Genomic DNA, 17,775 nt, shown 5'->3' with positions numbered 1-17,775 from the left:
CAATGGGCTAGGTAATTGGATGTGGTAGGCAGGTTGAGGTTCCATTGACCTGTGGCAATGCCAGCCTGTGGGTATGACCTATAAACACCTCAAAGTTTCAAGGTATGCATAACTCAAAGACATCTGTCTGTTTAACAATAATTTATCTTATTTTGAAGATTTATTGTTATTTTTAATTGTGTGTTTACATGTGTCTATGTGTGAGTACGGGCACATGTGCTGAGGAGGTCTGAAGAAGACATTGAATCCCCTGGAACTATAGTTATCGATGATTGTGGGCCACCCAGTGTGGGTGTTGGGAACAGAACTGGGGTCCTCTGCAAGAGAAGTACTCATTGTTAACTGCCGAACCATTTCTCCAGCTCTCAAACTAGCCTTATTCTATATAATCAGCTATCTTCAGCAAAGCCCAAGTTTTCCCTGCTTTCTGGCCTCATAGATGAGATGAAGAGGCAATATGTTCAGCTATCTCTTACAGCATGGAAGGGCTGTGGGACACACTCTTGTACACTGTAAAGATTTGTCACTCCAATTGGTTTAATAAAACACTGATTGGCTAGTAGCCAGGCAGGAAGTATAGGGGGGGTGACCAGAGTAGGAGAATTTTGGGAAGAGGAAGGGTGTAGTCGAGAGTCTCCAGCCAGATGCTGAGGAAGAAAGATTAGAATATCACATATATTAAGCCTCTCAGTCAATTACTTAAGAAGTGGCTGCCGGATCTTTGGAAACAGGCAGGCGGGAAAGGAACTTCCGTCTACAATGGAAGTTTCCTGAGCCCTGAAGGGATATCCAGGCAGGATCCTCCAGACTCTGAATTAAATGCCCAGGTGGTCTGTGTCGGAATCGTTAACCTTTAACCCATTGACTTGTTGCTAAGTGTTTCTAATGGTGATAAGATGTGATTATCGTGATAACTTTATTTTGGGGGTGTAGCACAGTGGATAAAGTTTATCTGAACCCTAATATTTCAATGGTGCCCTGGAGCTAATTATTCAGTGGCATTAGAGGGCACAGACTCAAAGCCATTGCAGTTTAAGTTTGTTTTCCTACCCAAATGTGGCAAGTGCAAGTTAAATGCCCAAAGCTGTCGCTGAACCAGAGCCAGCTGGAAAATACTTAGATCATAAGTCCAACTTAAATCCCATTTTAAATAATGCTTGAGAAATGTAGCTTTTGTGATAAACAGTCAGTATTACTAACATAATTCTCTGTGCCTCAGAAACATGCTCTTTCGTAGGATCTTAGGCTGTGAGGGCATTCCCTAGGCTTATAATGTGAAATGCTGAGCATGAGACATGAGAGTATAATATAATGAGTTTAATCAGTCAGTATCAAAGTAAATAGTGAATATTTTAGAGGATGATTTATGTATTTGTATTATGTCATTAGAAAATAATAGGGGATGTGGCTAGATCTAACACTTGAGTGGTAGAGGCAAGAAGGTCAGGAGTTCAGGGTCACCCTTGGTTACACAGTAAATTCAAGGTCAGTCTGAGCTACATGAGACCCTGTCTCAAAACCAAACAAACACCAATCACAGCAATGCACCAGTAACTACAGAACGGAACATGCTGGGCAGGGCCGTGTTCTCAAGGCCAACTTTCACAAATACCTGTGAGTCAGCCACAGTGGAGAAGGCCTCACCAGAGGGGGAATTCTGTTTCCCTGTTAACTCACCCGGTCAGCTTTGCCCTGCTCTGCTGCCTGAAACCTGTCACCCTCCCCCAGTGCCCAGCCACCTTGCTTTGGAAAAACAGTCCCTACTTCCTTCCTCACCAGGCACCAGTCCAAAGGGCTGATTCATTTTTGGTGATGATTTCTGTGGTGTCGTTGATGCCACATCCTTTGAACACTCTCCGACCCCTGGTCCCTGTCCCTCTGTCCACGCTGTGTGTCACTCCTTCCTGTCTTCAGCCTCACTCCTCTGCTGGCTGGCTCGCCTTCCTTTCCGGCCACCTTTTCTCATCTTTCTTTGCGTGATCTGTGTGCCATCCCCATCCCATCCCATCCCCTCCCCCGCCACCTAGCAGTTTTTTTGTTTTTTGTTTTTTGTTTTTTCGAGATGGGGTTTCTTTGTAGCTTTGGAGGCTGTCCTGGAGCTCGCTTTGGAGACCAGGCTGGCCTCAAACTCACAGAGATCCGCCTGGCTCTGCCTCCCGAGTGCTGGGATTACAGGCATGCGTCACCACTGCCTGGCTCACCTACCAGTTTTTTAAGTGACACCATTTTTAACTATTTTCTCGTTATCACACATTCTCTTGGACTCTCCCGTGGCAATTGAACTGTCACGCACTGGCAATTCTCAATTTCACAGTCTATCCCTGAGCTCAAATATGTTTGACTTGCCCAGACATTTCAATTTCAAAGTATATGTATCATGAGACCCTTAAACCGACCAAGTTCAAAAGCATCAAAATAAATAAATAAGAAAAGAAGGCCATCAACTTCACTTCCAACATTTCTCCTATTGCCCCATCTTGTAACAGAAGCACGGCTCACAGGCTCACCAGGGCTGGGGACTCCAAAGCCTGGAGTCATGCTGATAACATCTCCCAGGGTGCCCCTTGCAGTTAATCACTCTCTGAGTCTGTTCCAGACCCGTCCATTCTTTCGTCACTATTGCTGCTCAAGACAACTGTGTAGACACGTTCCCTCCAGAGACCTTGTCCTTACTTCTTCAGGTGACTTCCTTCGCCTGGAGTATTTCCTCTTCTGTGACACCTTTCTCCAGCAGACATCCCACAGCGTCACATCACAGATGCTGCCTTCTCTGCAGGGTGCCCTTTGACCCCCTTTTCTAGGTCCGTGGCCTACCTGTGATAGAAGGTCTCTCTGCTTATCCGCCTTTTTGTCATCAGGCAGGACTTGCCTCTCACGGCTTTTCTCACATTTCCCCTCCCTTCACTCACACTCAACCAGCTTTGCTCACTGGCTCTGTTCCTAGCACAAAGCCTGGACCTTACAGTCATTCAGCAGATACTGCTACAAGCGCACATCTATGCAGCAGAAAGCATGTGGGCACATGAGAGCTTGTGAAGAGAGATAATATTTCCATGTACAACTCAGTCTGACTCTATCCTCAAAGGCCTCTTTCCATGGGAGTGTCCAAAACGTAAATACACCCCCCCCACACACACACACACCTGGGGTAGGGGTGAGGTTGGGCGTGAAGTATGATTCTGACTGTCCTTAACTCACTTAGAAATTTCACTGTAGCAATGCAGTTCCATTTATTGTCTTGATTTCTTCTCCTCCTTCCTCTCCTCTCCTCTCTTCTCCTCTCCTCTCTTCTCCTCTCCTCTCCTCTCCTCTCCTCTCCTCTCCCCCCCCCTCTCTCTGTGTGTGTGTCCGTGTCCATTGTGTGTTTGTCTGTCTGTTTATCTCTTTATTTTTCAGTCATGTGCTCATTCTGTAGCTTCGGTTGGCTGGAATTCATCCGTGTAGCCCAGGTGCTAGGAAAAGTGTGGTTTCCTACTGTTTTTCAAAAGAAAGAAAAAGAAAAATCTTTTGAGACCTTATCGATGTCCTGAGGTCTGGCCAGCCTCTAAGGCAGCACTCCGGTCAGGGCTCAAGGGAAAATTCGCGGTGTGGCTAAGCTTCGACTTTTCTATCTGAGGGGCTAGGGCAGGAAGAAAAAGCTCGTGACTCTTTTCATGGTTTCTTTCTTTGTTCTCTCATGTTCTCTCTCGTGTTCTGTCTTCTCATGTCTTTTTACAGCTTGTATAGCCCAACAAAATCGTATTTCTTTTAATATCAGCTCAGCTGGCACTTTCCACAATACTCTGACCATAATGCTTAAAACTTAAAATGTACTTTCTGCCCTGTGTATAACTCCTGACTATCCACGAAAACATGTAGCCCTCAGTTTGGGGCTTCAGAGTCAAATTATTTTCACAATTTGAGGTCAGGAATGAGTGCAAGGAATTAATCATTTGCCAGATAGCCAAAATTGGGCTGTTTTTGTGTTTACAACCTAGCTAGCTAGCTCAGCTATGTGTCTTTGTGAACTAAAGATTGCTGATGTTTTTCTTTTCTTTCTTTTCTTTCTTTCTTTCTTTCTTCCTTCCTTCCTTCCTTCCTTCCTTCCTTCCTTCCTTCCTTCCTTCCTTCCTTTCTTCCTTCCTTTCTTTCTTTCTTTCTTTCTTTCTTTCTTTCTTTCTTTCTTTCTTTTTTGTCAGAGCTGAGGACTGAACCTACAACTGAGCTAAATCCCCAGCCTTGCAAATGTTTTTCTTAAAAACCATTAATAAGGCATCTGGTCTAATCTAAAGCTATTTTGAAACTTTGTATCAGCTAGTGGTTCTCAGCAATAAAATTAAAGGAATTTGATCCATTCTGGCTCTTGGGCTCAAATGTTTCCCTAAATCATAAATATAAGCTGTGATCTAAAGCAGCTCCTAAGTGTGACTCACAGGCCTTGTGAACAATAGGCCTTAGTTATGAAACATATCCTAGTATTTATTTTTATTCATCAAAACTCTGTGTCAATTAGATAATACAGCTTGAGGAGGAATTATCTTCCTGGCAATCCACAGAAATAAATGCCCAGTAGATGGGATGTATTCATGAGATAAACACACTATAGTACACACAGTGAGGGACTCCCAAATCCAAATACATCATAGCAGATACCAGAGAAAAGATTGTAGCAGCAACAATGTGAAGAATGCATAAGCAAAAGGCATTCTGGTGTCTGTATTCTTGTAAGACTTGCTTGAATGTGATATACCCATCTGAGAGTTTCTCTTCCAGTGGGCTCATGCCCTGAACCCCAGTTGCCTGCTATTCCTCTGACATGGTCTTAATGTAACCCACACTAGACTCAAACTCATTATGTAGCCAAGGTTAACCTTGAACTTCTGATCCTCTTGCCTCCACCTGCCAAGTACTGGGGTTATAGGTGTGCACCATTGTACCTAGCTGTGTTCATTCTTGAGCTTTGGGCTTTGGTCTCTGTTCTTTAGACTTTTGCTATGGGGTATTGCTGGGCTCAATGGGGTCTCCTGACATCATGCTCTCCTATCAGCTGTAAGACCTCTTCTGATCCCTTCGGTTGCTGTTTCATTCTTGACAGGGACACTGCTTAGTGACTTCCATGTGCTGACAGAGGGTTGAGCCAGTTTTTCCACATTCCACCAGTGGCCTGACTATCTGGACCATGCCCCACAGTCATTTCTGCTCTAATAATCAGGCTCAAGGATGACTATATGAGTGATAAATTTAGCCATCTTTGTGTGCCTTTAACAAAAGTACCTCAGATAATCAACTAGAGAAGAGTAAAGGGTTATTTTGGCTTGTGGTTTTAGTTCATGGTTGTTTGAGTCCATTGCTTTGGGGCCTGTCTGAGAATATATCATGGTGGGGGATGTCTTGTTAAGGAAATAACTTACCTCATGGCATCTGAAAAGCAAGATGGAGGAAGAGAGGGGGCTGGGATCTCAATATCTCCTTTCTCTCACCGCTAGACTCCTAGCTAGATCCCATCTCTTAAAGGCCCTGCTACTTCCTAATAGTGTCTGGGGCTGTGATGCTTATCCAAACCGTGCAGATGACAAATTCACTGAGGGCAAGTGTCCTGGGGTCACTGCTTCTGGTCCACTTTCCTACTTTTTCTACTTCCTTTATGTCATATTATATTCTTGCCTAAGAATTAGGAACTGTGAGCTGGGCAGTGGTAGCACACACCTTTAATCCCAGCACTTGGGAGGTAGAGGTAGGCAGATCTCTATGAGTTTGAGGTCAGCCTATACTACAGAGTGTTCAAAGACAGCCAGGGCTCAAAAAACAAAACAAAACAAAGAGGGTAGGGTAGGGGTGTGTTAGGAACTGTGGTTCCCGGTACTTTCTAGCACTTAAGAGCACGGCCATCTCTTGGTACACAAACTGTCTTCCTAGCCATCATTTCTCTCATTCTTTTACCAGAGGAAGGAATCTTTGAGTTGAGGTTGTGGCTCGGTGGTAGAGAGCTTGCCTCTTACATATGATGCCCTGGGTTCAACCCTTCTGCTGACAAAAAGGTGTCTTTTTCTGGCACAATCACATATTCATTCAGGCTTTTATCTTTTCTTTAGGTTAAAAAAGAAGTTAGTTTCAAAATTAAAAAAAAAAAAAAGGACAAGATAAACAAGTGTTCTTTGTTCTGAATAAATTTGTCCTTATTCCAAAGTAATTCGTAATAGCAGTTTCATAAGAGGAGAGCCTTGTGGGAAGAGGAAAAGATAAGAAGAAAGATAAACTCAACCTGGAATCCTTACACTGTACCCAGCAGCAAAAGCCAGGCCCAATGGCCTTGCCTGTGTGCTCAGTGAATGGTGGATAAGGGTGAAGAGAGGTAACTTTTGGCCTCCAGGTGGAGGCGCCGAGCGTGACAGGGTGGAAGGTAGGCATGCTGAAGGCAGTCTCACTATGGCTGATCAATAGATGAGGGCCCTAAAATGATAATGGTGATGGAGTTAGGATTTCTACTTTAATTCTCGCTTGTGCCTCCATGTTTGAATATTTTGGGAAGAAAATTTGAATGCTGAGCTTGTTATTTAATCCCAAAGGATGTGAATTTAAAGGTTGGGGTGACACTTGGGTATGGGTGATTTTTAAGCTCCTTTTCCCTAGGTTACTTATTCTCAGGTGGTGTGGATGTTGAGAACCCCTTCCAGGTGGTTCTGGACAGTTCAGAGCCACGGGCAAGAAGTGTGTCACTGAGTAGTTGTGTCACCAAGGCACAGGACTACTGGAAGTGGCTTTTGATAAGGTGTGACTGTGAGCCTTCTTTGAATTGCCAAACACTTTGCTAGTACAGAAAACACAGTGTCACCTACTCTGGTGCTGGGACAAGAAACCCGAAGTGGTTCACCTGGTGTCCGTGGGTGGCATTGCCATCAGCAGACAAGTCGAAATCGTCCGTGTTGTTTCCCCTTTCTCTGTCCCTCTATGTCAGTGGTTCTCCACCTTCCTAGTGCTGAGACCCTTTAATAGAGTTCCTCATGTATAAGACCCTCAACCATAAGATTAGTTTTGTTGCTCCTTCATAACTAATTTTGCTACTGTTATGAATTGTAATGTAAATATCTGTGTTTTCGGATGGCCTTAGGTGTTCCCTGTGAAAGAGTCCTTTGTGCTCACTCCAAATTGTGATCCACAGGTAGAACCGTTGCCCTCAGGCACTACTTAGAGTTACACTGTCCATCAGTCCTGCAGGTTTTACCCTTCCAAATGGCCTCGATTCTCCTGTTACTGCTGCTCTGCCCGAGTTAGGATGCAGTTACTTCCATTAAAGAACAGTGGGTTAAGTTGGTTATAGTATATAAATAAGAATCTCCTTATCCCCAAACCAAAGAAGTTAAATGATGATGTTAGATTTGTGGAGGTATCCCACAAATCATTATTTTAAGCTTAGAGAACTTCTGAACAAAAGGAATATCTTGATGAATGTCTGTGTTTAGCTTACTATGTCTAAGGAAAACTAAACACAGGAAAAACTGAAGTGAAGAAGAGAAGTCTGGGCCACCCTTCTTCCTTTGTAAATTAGAATAAATAACCTAGATAAGAACTCAGGGTAGCTCTGCCAGCTTCCCAGTGTTGTGAGTCAACACCACACAGGCTGTTTCCATGCCCCTCTCAACGAACTCCAAGGGCATCACTGAGCACTGGTTTATTTTTGCTTTATTTCCTGTCCCCCAGTGACGTTGGGCTGCCCTTTGATGTCTTGCTTATTAACTTTGACCACATAGTTGAGGGGAAAATTTTGAAATGCTGGTTGTGCAGACAAGTAATAAGCCTCCCCTTCTCAAATGTGCCTGTTTCTGTAATTGTCTTATGCTTGCTTCTATTTCTGGTTATGCATTGATCAGACTAATTGCCAATAATAGGTTCTGTCCTTATTTCTTCCTTTCCTGGTTATGTAGAGGAATTTGTTTTCCTTATCAGCTTGGATGGTAAAATTATGGATGGTTTTGTGAACTTCTAAGGAGGGTAAGCAGGGCAGTATATATATCAACAACTAAAAACATAATCAAGTTTCATTCTAAACTGTGTGGATGTGTCCATCTTTACATTTTTAATATTCTGTGTACAAAGAAATACCACATTTGGTATTTGATAAATGCCTTTGGTCTTAGAAGGCAAAACAGTTGCCTCTGCAACCATATTTACTTTACAATTTTCATGCCTATACTCAAGCTGATGGAAGTTTTTCAGTTAAATCCTATGGAAGTATTGTAAACAAAATGATGTAGATTATAACAGACTTTTTTGTTGTAACGGCATATATTAAACTAGCATGTCAATCTACACTTTGTTTTTCATTATAGCTCTACACAGAATTGCCTTTTGACACAAATCTAGAAAACAGATCAGGTTGAATAATCGGAGAGTTTAGTCAAACACGGTGCCAACCGACTACAAAGTCCCGACTACAAAGTCCCCAGTGTATAAAGCTAAGGAGTCTTACCATCCACCCCTGAACAGAATGAGTGTTGGGGCAGCGTAGTTTATTAGTAGCATGCCCACCCTGTTTCCACACAGCAAAGTCTCTGTTAAAAATGAAGTACCCCGGGCACAGCATCATACAGTGAAGTATAAACTGTTTAGTCATATGGTGAGGTCCAAACTGTTTAAATTGCTATAATTCTGTTTGCATTTTTATTTATTTTTATTTTTTTAAACTTTCTGTTTGTTTACTCTTTGTGTCTTTCACATCATGCATCTCTATCCCATTCGTTTTCTGTCCCTTTGTATCCAGCTTCTGCCTTTACAAACCCCCCCCAATAAAATAAAATAAAATGTAAGGGAAAAAAGGAAGAAGAAGAAGAAAAAGGAAAAATCTCATTATAGAAGCTGCAGTGTGACACAGTGAGTCGCACAGTGAACCCCTTTGTCCGCACATCTTTACTTGCAAGCCTCTAGTTTCTGCTACTGTATTGATGCTGGGCCCTCATTGGGACTCCTCTTGGATATCCTGTTGTTGTCCTGTGTCATGGAGATCCTGCAGCATTGTGTCTGCAGGACCAGCCCCTTCACATGCTCCCACAGATCATAGATGAGGTGGATGTTGGGGTGGGCCATCTCATAACCCTGGTTCTGGATATGGATAGTTGCAGGGTTGGTCAGCTCACTGGATCTTCTCTGTCCTCACCCCCAGGGTGAGCTCCAGCATTGCCCTGGTTAATTCACCCCTTGCAGCAACGAGCAAGGGGCAGGGCCAGTTCTCCTGCATTCAGGCCCTCAGCGTCTGCCCTTCCTCACCTGGACCATCAGGGCTAGCTCTACTGTGTTGCCCAGGTGAGGTGCAGGCACTGCTGCTGGTGAGGGGCAGGGATAGCTCTCCCACTCTTTTTTGTTTGTTTGTTTGTTTGTTTTTTCGAGACAGGGTTTCTCTGTGTAGTTTTGGTGCCTGTCCTGGATCTCGCTCTGTAGACCAGGCTGGTCTTGAACTCACAGAGATCTACCTGGCTCTGCCTCCTGAGTGCTGGGAATAAAGGCGTGTGCCACCGCTACCCGGCTAGCTCTCCCACTTTTATGACCCCCAGGGTCAGCATCCCTATCTCCCACAGGCAGCAAGGGTTGGGGTGGGGGGCATCTCCTCCACCTACACTACCATATGGCACATGAGAGGCAGGGCCAGATCTCCCACGTTCATGTTCTCAGGCTGGTTCACCAGTACCAGTACCCCTGTAAGCTGTCCCTGAGGGTGTGAGGGTGGGATAGCTGGCCACACCCACCTCGTCTGTCATGTGGTGGTCAGGGCACAGGAAAGGTTCTCCCACCCCCACCCCCCAGGACCCCCTTATCCCTGCCACCTGTGGTAGGTGAGGGAGCTGAATCTCCTCCTTACCAGCTTCAGTACTTGGAAACTGGGCCCTGCACCTGCCTGGGCAGCACAACAGAGCTGACCCTGCTGACACTTTGAAAGCAAGCTTGACTTGTTACTGCCCGAAGTCAGTCAGCTATTTGCTTATCAAATGTTGCTCTTCGAACTATTCTGACTTTTTTTTTACCATTGAAAACCAAGTCTAGCTGGGCAGTGGTGGTGCACGCCTTTAATCCTAGCACTCGGGAGGCAGAGCCAGGAGGATCTCTGTGAGTTCGAGGCCAGCCTGGTCTATGGAGTGAGACCTAGGACAGACTCCAAAACTACACAGAGAAACCCTGTCTCAGAAAACAAACGAAAACCAAGTCTAGTAAGAAAATATGTTACTTGCCTATAAATAATATATGATAAAAATAAGAATAGTAAGCATAACACAAATAATTCACTTTCATGCCAAACTAAGGCTGTTATTTTTTACAACAATTTTAGTTAGTGGGTTAGCCATTTTGAAGTTCAAAGGAAAACTTCACTTAAAACTCTTACTGTTTTAAATATGAGTAGTGCTTACTTCCCCCCTTAATTTGAACATAGAAACTAATTACTTTACACAATAGTGAGGAATATTTTATATAACTGATAATTGATTTCATTTGTAAATTGATATGCACATGAAAACTCCATCCAAAAATATAGATAACATTTTGGAATCCTTAGACAATTATACAATTTTATTATAAATAATAGTGTTCGTGGAATTACCATTACCTATTTTTTTTTAATAAGTTTCCATAAAGCTTTACAAATGGTACTATTTTGATTTTATATAAATCTGTGTAATAAAAAAGAGATCATTTATATAAAGGAGATAATGAGAATATAAACATAAGTTAGATGATTATGTAACTATGGAGACAATCTGTTATGAAAGTTACTAATTAATCTGAGAAACCTAGAACGTCCATTCTGATGCACTTTCTCTGTTTCATTGTATTATAAAATAACCATCACTCAAGCTCACTTTCTCACATCTACTGTGAAAGGAATTATTTGCAAACTCTCATCAACTGGGTTGTGGAAAGGACTCTGAGCTAAGACCCTGGGTGGCACTTGGCAGAACGGTGAGGTAGGCTCCATGTGTGTATTGTGTGCCCAAGGTGACCCACAATGGTTTTGATGCTAGTGAGTTCCGGAATCTCCCAGAGAACTTTCAATAAGTAGTTTCTCAGTGAGTCTCGCAGAGTAGGACTTTTTGTGAGGCTGTCTGGCAGCAGACCAAATAATTAAATTGCTTCTAATATCAGAAATCTCTATGTTTTATGCTACAGAAGGTTCAAATATGAACTGTGATAGCAAAAGAAACTCCCATCTCTGTGTATATCTCTGTGTTTTTAAAAATGCCCTTTCTGCTCCATTGATCTTAATTCTTAGTGACTAATAGTTCATCACTGGAAACCGTGTTTTCATGTATTGTAATTGCTCACCTAGGTGTGGAATTCAAATGGCTTTGCAAGTATGCCTCAAATTCCAATGTGCAGGCTTGGAAAAGGAGCTAGAGAGGAAATAATGGGAATGTACCACTCTATTGGAAATATGAAAGAGATGTAGCTGGATGATACTGAGTAATGAAATCATGTTCTAGAATAAATGAAACAGAAGACACAGTTCTTTGTATTTCTTATTGAAGTTCGAGTTGCTAATAGGTATGCTTTGCTCTTAAGGAGGACCAAGGATTAAGTCAGTCGGGAACATGATAAAGAGAAGGGTTAGAAGGACAGTCACAAGCCCGTGTTATTCAGACCTTGCCCCAGTACCCACAGGAAAGCTTGTCTTGTTTTAGTGCACTGCTTTTGAGTGACAAAATGACTCTGGAATGATGATGTCTTACAGTGTGAGTGTGCTTTCATTTTGTTGTTATTACTGCACACACACACACACACACACACACACACACACACACACACATAATTTGCAAACACACTGTCACATACCCACGAGTGGTTTTATTATGTGTATCCCTCTTTCTCCAGAATCGTCCTCACACAGAGCTCTGCATAAGTGAATGGGACAGTGGTGGTTTCTCCATAGCTAGTCATGCCTCCTTAAATACCTTCCTCTGTAGCCAATGCATCTTTTTGGCTCTGCTTCATTGTGGTCTTCTGTGGCTTCATTTTAGTCTTCATAGTTTACCTGAGTGATTTTCTCACCTCTTTAAAGTGCACCCCAGTGTCGGCCGGTGATGAGGGGTTTCCGCGTGTCCTGCAGGGCAGTTCCTTAGCAGTCCTCTACCAGAATGTTTCTGTTGCTGCTCATGTAGTGCACGGGCCTTTCTGTAGTACAGAACCCAGAACCCCCTGCTGTCAGAGGCAGATTTAGTGATCCTCTCTGCTGCTAGAGTACCCTCACAGGAAGCTCCCGTAGGTTTCCAGTGTGTGAGAACTCGGACCCCACTCCCAGGCTGGGTGCCTGGGAAGCAAGTAGCTTCTTTCATGTGCTAAGCCACATCTCGAGAAAATGTTTTCATCCTAGAGAGCAAGGACATATGGGAGGATTTAGAGGGAGGACAGGGAAGGGGAATGTGATGTAATTATTTTATCATCTCAAAAAATGAAACAATTTTCAGAAGTCTTTATTTTACAGTTGCTGCTGTGTGTACTATGACCACTGTCCTCAAACTTGAATCTGTAGTGTTGCAACCTGACACTGTAGCAAATGCCTTTTCCTATTTCTCTGCATTTCTGTGTTAAGTCATTTTAGTAGTTTAGCATCCAGCTCTTTCTGTGCATCTGAACTTAAACATCTTTTCCTGTTATGGAATATTTAATATCTTTATAATGCCTCACTAACATTACATAGTGGTTACAATTCTTGTGCAGGTAAGTTTTTCTTCTTTTGTGACTAATTATTAAAATGAATTATTACTGAGTCAAAGGTCATTAACTCTTTTCATGGCTCTTGATAAGAATTGTTGAGTGAATTTAGATATCTTAGTTTCTTAGATTTAGTCATTCAATAATATATACATATTTAAAGTTCCATGCTGTGTGGGATTTCATATATATATATATAAATTTATATTGACTAATTTAATGAATGAACAAAAGAATAAATTCTTTTACAAAACATTATTTACAACTAATGAGCATCAAAATTTAATACTTTAACAGATTTTGACTACCTTTCTGAAATAAGTTAGTTACAAATTTTAGTCTAAGTAATCTATGTAAATTTACTTTTATAAATTATAGTTAATAGATATTATACACAAAAGAGTGCTGATATAAATCCATAGTTTTCATTTAAATGATCTCTTTATAATGCCATCAAGTCAATAAGATGCAGATAAATACATAACATTGTACATAGCTTAATTCTAATTTTCTTCTTAAAAATATAACATTTATATGTATTATTTGAGAATTTCATACATGCACGCAACACATTTTCATCCTTCTCATTCTCCTCCCCCAACTCTTCCTGGGTCACTCCCGATGGTCCCCCCAACTTCATGTCTTTATATATATATTCCACTGAATCTCATTAGTGCCGCCCTTGTGCACACGGGTGTGGAACCATCCACCGGACACACCCCTAAAGAAAATGGACTTTCTCTCCAAGCGGCTCCCAACTGTCAGTGTCTCCTCAGCTAGGCATGGGGGCTGTGGATCCCTCTGAATCCAGGCTGGAACTCTGAGTATGTTTATCTCGTGCAGATCTTATGTAAGCAACACCCAGTTTTCCCTGACCCCTGGCTTTATACATTTTCCCACTCCCTTCCTCCTCTACGCTCTCTGAGCTGTTGTCAAAGAGTGTGTGACATTGGTGTTTGATTTACGGCTGAGCACTCTGCAGACACTTCTGCTCTGCGCTGTGACAGTTGTGAGTTTCTACTAACCACCATCCTTTGTTTATCTGTTATATAGAATATTATTATTACACCTCTGTATTTTTATTAAGCTATCTTTAGTAATCAGGTTGAAAGTCCTCTACATACATTTCAGCTCAAAAGATCGGCCTTTTTCTTGTAGGAAATTTACCAGTGGTGTGGTTCCTCATGCAACAAATATGAGCGTCTGAAAGCAAGCCAGGTTGCCATCGGCATTCGGGACAATGAAAGGAAGGGGCGATCTCAGCTCATCGTGGTGGAAGAAGGAAGTGAGCCATCAGAGCTCATGAAGGTACTGTGATTTGTCTGCTGAAAACCCTGAGCCATGTGTGTGTGTGCACGGGTGGTGTGCATGTGTGCATGCGAGCGTGCGTGTGACAGAGAGAGAGGCTAGGGGAAGGGGATGGGATCAAATATATTTTCAAATGGGAGTCTAGGCTAAAATTAGCTTTTTAAAAGCACCAAAGTTACATAAATTGTTTTAGTTAGGGTTTACTATGGCTGTGAAGAGACACCATGACCATGCAACTCTTAAAAAAGAAACGTTTAATTATGGTGGCTCACTTACAGTTCAGAGGTTCAGTCCCTCATGGCAGGGAGCATGGTGGCATGAAGGCAGGCATGGTGCTGGAGAAATAGCCGAGGGTCCTACCTCTGGCAGACAACAGGCAGTCGACTGACACACTGGGTATCCTGAGTATATGAAAGCTCAATGCCTGCCCCCACAGTGACATACTTCCTCCAATGCAGCAGTAATGCCCGCTACCACCACCCATTCACCATGTCTGAGGGAGGGGCTGTGGATCAAAAAACAGAGACAAGAGACAGCGGGTCATTTGCCTCAGCAGAATGCCAAATGCCGTTTATTGAAAGAGGGAGGAAACCTTAAATACAGGCTTACAATGGGAGAACCCTGGAGGGCAGAAGTTCGATACAGATGTTCTACATTCTTGCATCTAAGCTGTTAACACCCAATATGCAGGACACACACACAAGGAACCTTGGTGAGCATTCAGGAGGAAGGAAATCAGCAGGGAATCAGCATAGAGAGGACATCTGGTCAAGATCAGCAAGCAAGGCAACAGGTACCCAAAAAGGGGTCCAGGGCCCTGCACTCCAACAAGGCCATACCCACCCCAACAAAGCCACGCCCCCTAATAGTGCCACTCCCTCTGAGGTTATGGCATTATGGGATGATGGGGGCCAATTACATTCAAACTGCCACAGACGTCACGGTACAGTGAACACTCAGTCACACCTGCTTTCTCTCAGATCTCTTGACCCTGCTTATAGCTCTTTTTCCTTTTTTTCTGTCTTTTTGGTTTTTTTTCAGAGCTGAGAACCGAATCCAGGGCCTTGTGTTTGCTAGGCAAGTGCTCTACCACTGAGCTAAATCCCCAACCCTCTTTTTCCTTTTTTCAATATTGGTGCTTACACCTTTGGCCTTGAGTATGTTAGGCAAGTTGTCTACCACTGAACTCATCATCATATATGTTGAAGTCTATAATAGTTTAATCGTCTAGATTAATCACTTTTTTAAATGTACTAATTTTCTTTAAAGTAAATGTTAACAACTACTTCATTAAAGAATGAAAAATCAGGGGCTGGAAAACAGCTCAGCAGTTAAGAGCACTGGCTGCTCTTCCAGAGGACCCAGACTCGATTCTCAACACCCACATGATTAGGAATTGCAGCTCACACCATCTGTTAACTCCAGTTCCAGGGAATCTAATGCCTTCTTCTAGGCTCTCCAGGCACCAGGCATGCATATGGTACACAGATACACAGGCAGGCAAAACACTGACACACAAAAAATAATAAAATAAAAGTACGTTTTTAAAAGAATGGAAAATCTTTTATCAAAGTGCTAAATATACCAATATTTTATATATTTCAACTAAGTTAAGAATTTTGTCTTATAAATAGGATATTTGTGATTTTCTGTAGCTTTTAAATGAATCTGGAGGTCTCCACAGCTCTCCAGAACAAACTCTTCATGTGCTGACTGGTTTTTATGTCAACATGACATAAGTAAGCATCACTTGGGAAGAAGGGGCCTCAACTGAGACACGCCCCCACCAGTTTAGCCTATAGGCAAGCCTGCGCTGCATTTTCTTCATTGATGGTTGATGTGGGTGGGCTCATCCCACTGGGCAGGGTTGGTACCACACCTGGGTAAGTGGTCCTGGATGGAGTAAGAAAGCAGACCTTGTGGAGAAAGCCTGTAAGCAGTGATTGCCCACAGCCTTTGCTTCTGTTCCTGTCTCCATGTTCCTGTCTTGAGTCCCCCCGCCCCTTCATAATGGACTGTGATTGGAGCATGTGAGCGGAAATAAACCCTTCCCTCTCCAAGTTGCTTTTAGTGATGGGGTTTTATCAAGCAATAGAATCCCTAACTAACATACTTTACTATCACATTTACCTCTGACAGTTACTTGTGGCATGGTGGCATGCCTATGCATACTCATACTTGGGTGTTTATTGTGTTTCTTTCAAAAACTGGAAAAGAAAATTTAAGCATTCAATACATTGTGTTATACTGTTAAGATATAAATAATTTATAAATGCTAGTGGAAGGGATAAATCTAAAAATACAAATTTAACTTTGAAATACAGTAAAGAGTTCCAATTCCTAAGATGCTGTCTGCATTTCAGAGACTCCTTGTTTGGGTTTTCAGTTCCTAAAAATGCACGCACTATGTCTCTACTCAGTATGTTCAGGGTCTGCATTCTCTCTCACAGCCCCTCCTGGTGCAGTGAACAGAAGCAAATTTTCAGTAAGAGCCGTTCTTAGGTGAGAGGAAGCAGTCGGTGGGCTTTGCGTCGTGGATGCTCTGCAGCCCGACTGCAACAGGGATTGCTTGATGGACTAACTATGCACCTAGGGGAAACCAGTTTGTCTTCTAGAATTTTGAAGTTGGTAACTGTGATGATAGTATTCAAGACCTCAGCTTGGTTGGAAAAATTGCAACTTTATTTTCACACACTAGTGAGTGTGGTATTTCCTCGAATTGTGAGTATAACAAACCAGAGCAGCATGACTGTTCCTGTGACTATTTAGACCACAATTCAGTTACTATGGATAACCTCAAAATATCAGCTAGTTTCATCACAACTTGGTAGGTCTCCTGCTCCCCAAGACAGGGTTTCTCTGTATAGCCCTGGCTGTCCTGGAACTCACTCTGTAGACCAGATTGTCCTCAAACTCAAGAGATTCATCTGCCCTGCCTCCTGAGTGCTGGGATTAAAGGAGGAGTATGCTACCATTGCTCAGCACTAGTTATTTTTGATATTTGCTGTTCAGGAATATTGTTCAACAAGCTGATGAAGAATCCCCACTCTCCGCCCTGAGACAGGGTCTCTCTACCTAACCCTGGCTGCCCTGGTACCTGCTCTGTAGACCAGGCTGGCCTCGGACTCACAGAGATCCTTCTGCCTTTATCTTCCAAGTGATGGATTAAAAATGTGCTCCACTACACCTGGAAAAATCTCATATATTAACTAGCTTCTTAAAAATACATTTAAGACCTGGGAATGGCAAAGCAAATTGAATCCCTATACCCAGAAGTTGGTGGGAAGAGATCAAGAATTCAAGGGCATTCTTGGCTATGTGGCAAGTTCAAATCCATTCTGGGCTGCATGACAGCCTGTCTCAAAACAAAATGACAAATAGGTCAATGATAGATTTGTTCGTAGTTGTATTTCAATACAGTTGTTTTTCATTATAATCCTTTGTATTTTATTTTATGAACTTAAAAATATTTTTTCTCAGAGGGAGCCAAAGTTCTCTATAGCATGCAAGCACAGAAATGGTCCTGAGTCTTCTGTGTAAGATAAGGAAATGTCATTTTTCCCCCCTGAGATTGTACAGTGATGCTCTTCTTAGAGGGGCCTACAAATCTAAGCATCTTTCAGAATACCCTTCACATTCCACCCTTATTCCTTTGTGGGGAGGATGTTTTAAGTTACTTAAGTCTGAAAACTTCAATGTCTTTGTGAGAAAGAAAATAGAGGCTCAAAATCAAGGATTTTCGAATCACTAAAATGATCCAGTGGCCACGACTCTGTACTGAATGCTGAATGCTTG

The 17,775-nt window shown here is 42.6% G+C and overlaps 1 protein-coding gene across 2 annotated transcripts in view; it reads left to right on the top strand.

The window, feature by feature from the left end:
- Window positions 1-17,775, top strand: part of Scin (scinderin) — an 80,660-nt gene that overhangs the window by 19,496 nt on the left and 43,389 nt on the right. For both annotated transcript variants that reach the window (XM_036206233.1, XM_036206232.1), the window contains exon 4: window positions 13,831-13,980. In XM_036206233.1, the coding sequence (XP_036062126.1) occupies window positions 13,831-13,980 (150 nt within the window). The remainder of the gene's footprint in view (window positions 1-13,830; window positions 13,981-17,775) is intronic.

The sequence above is a fragment of the Onychomys torridus genome, chromosome 14 (genome assembly GCF_903995425.1).
Source record: "Onychomys torridus chromosome 14, mOncTor1.1, whole genome shotgun sequence".
Taxonomy (NCBI): domain Eukaryota; kingdom Metazoa; phylum Chordata; class Mammalia; order Rodentia; family Cricetidae; genus Onychomys; species Onychomys torridus.
The sequence above is the reverse complement of the archived record's forward strand: the minus strand, read 5'-3'. Positions and strand labels throughout refer to the sequence as shown.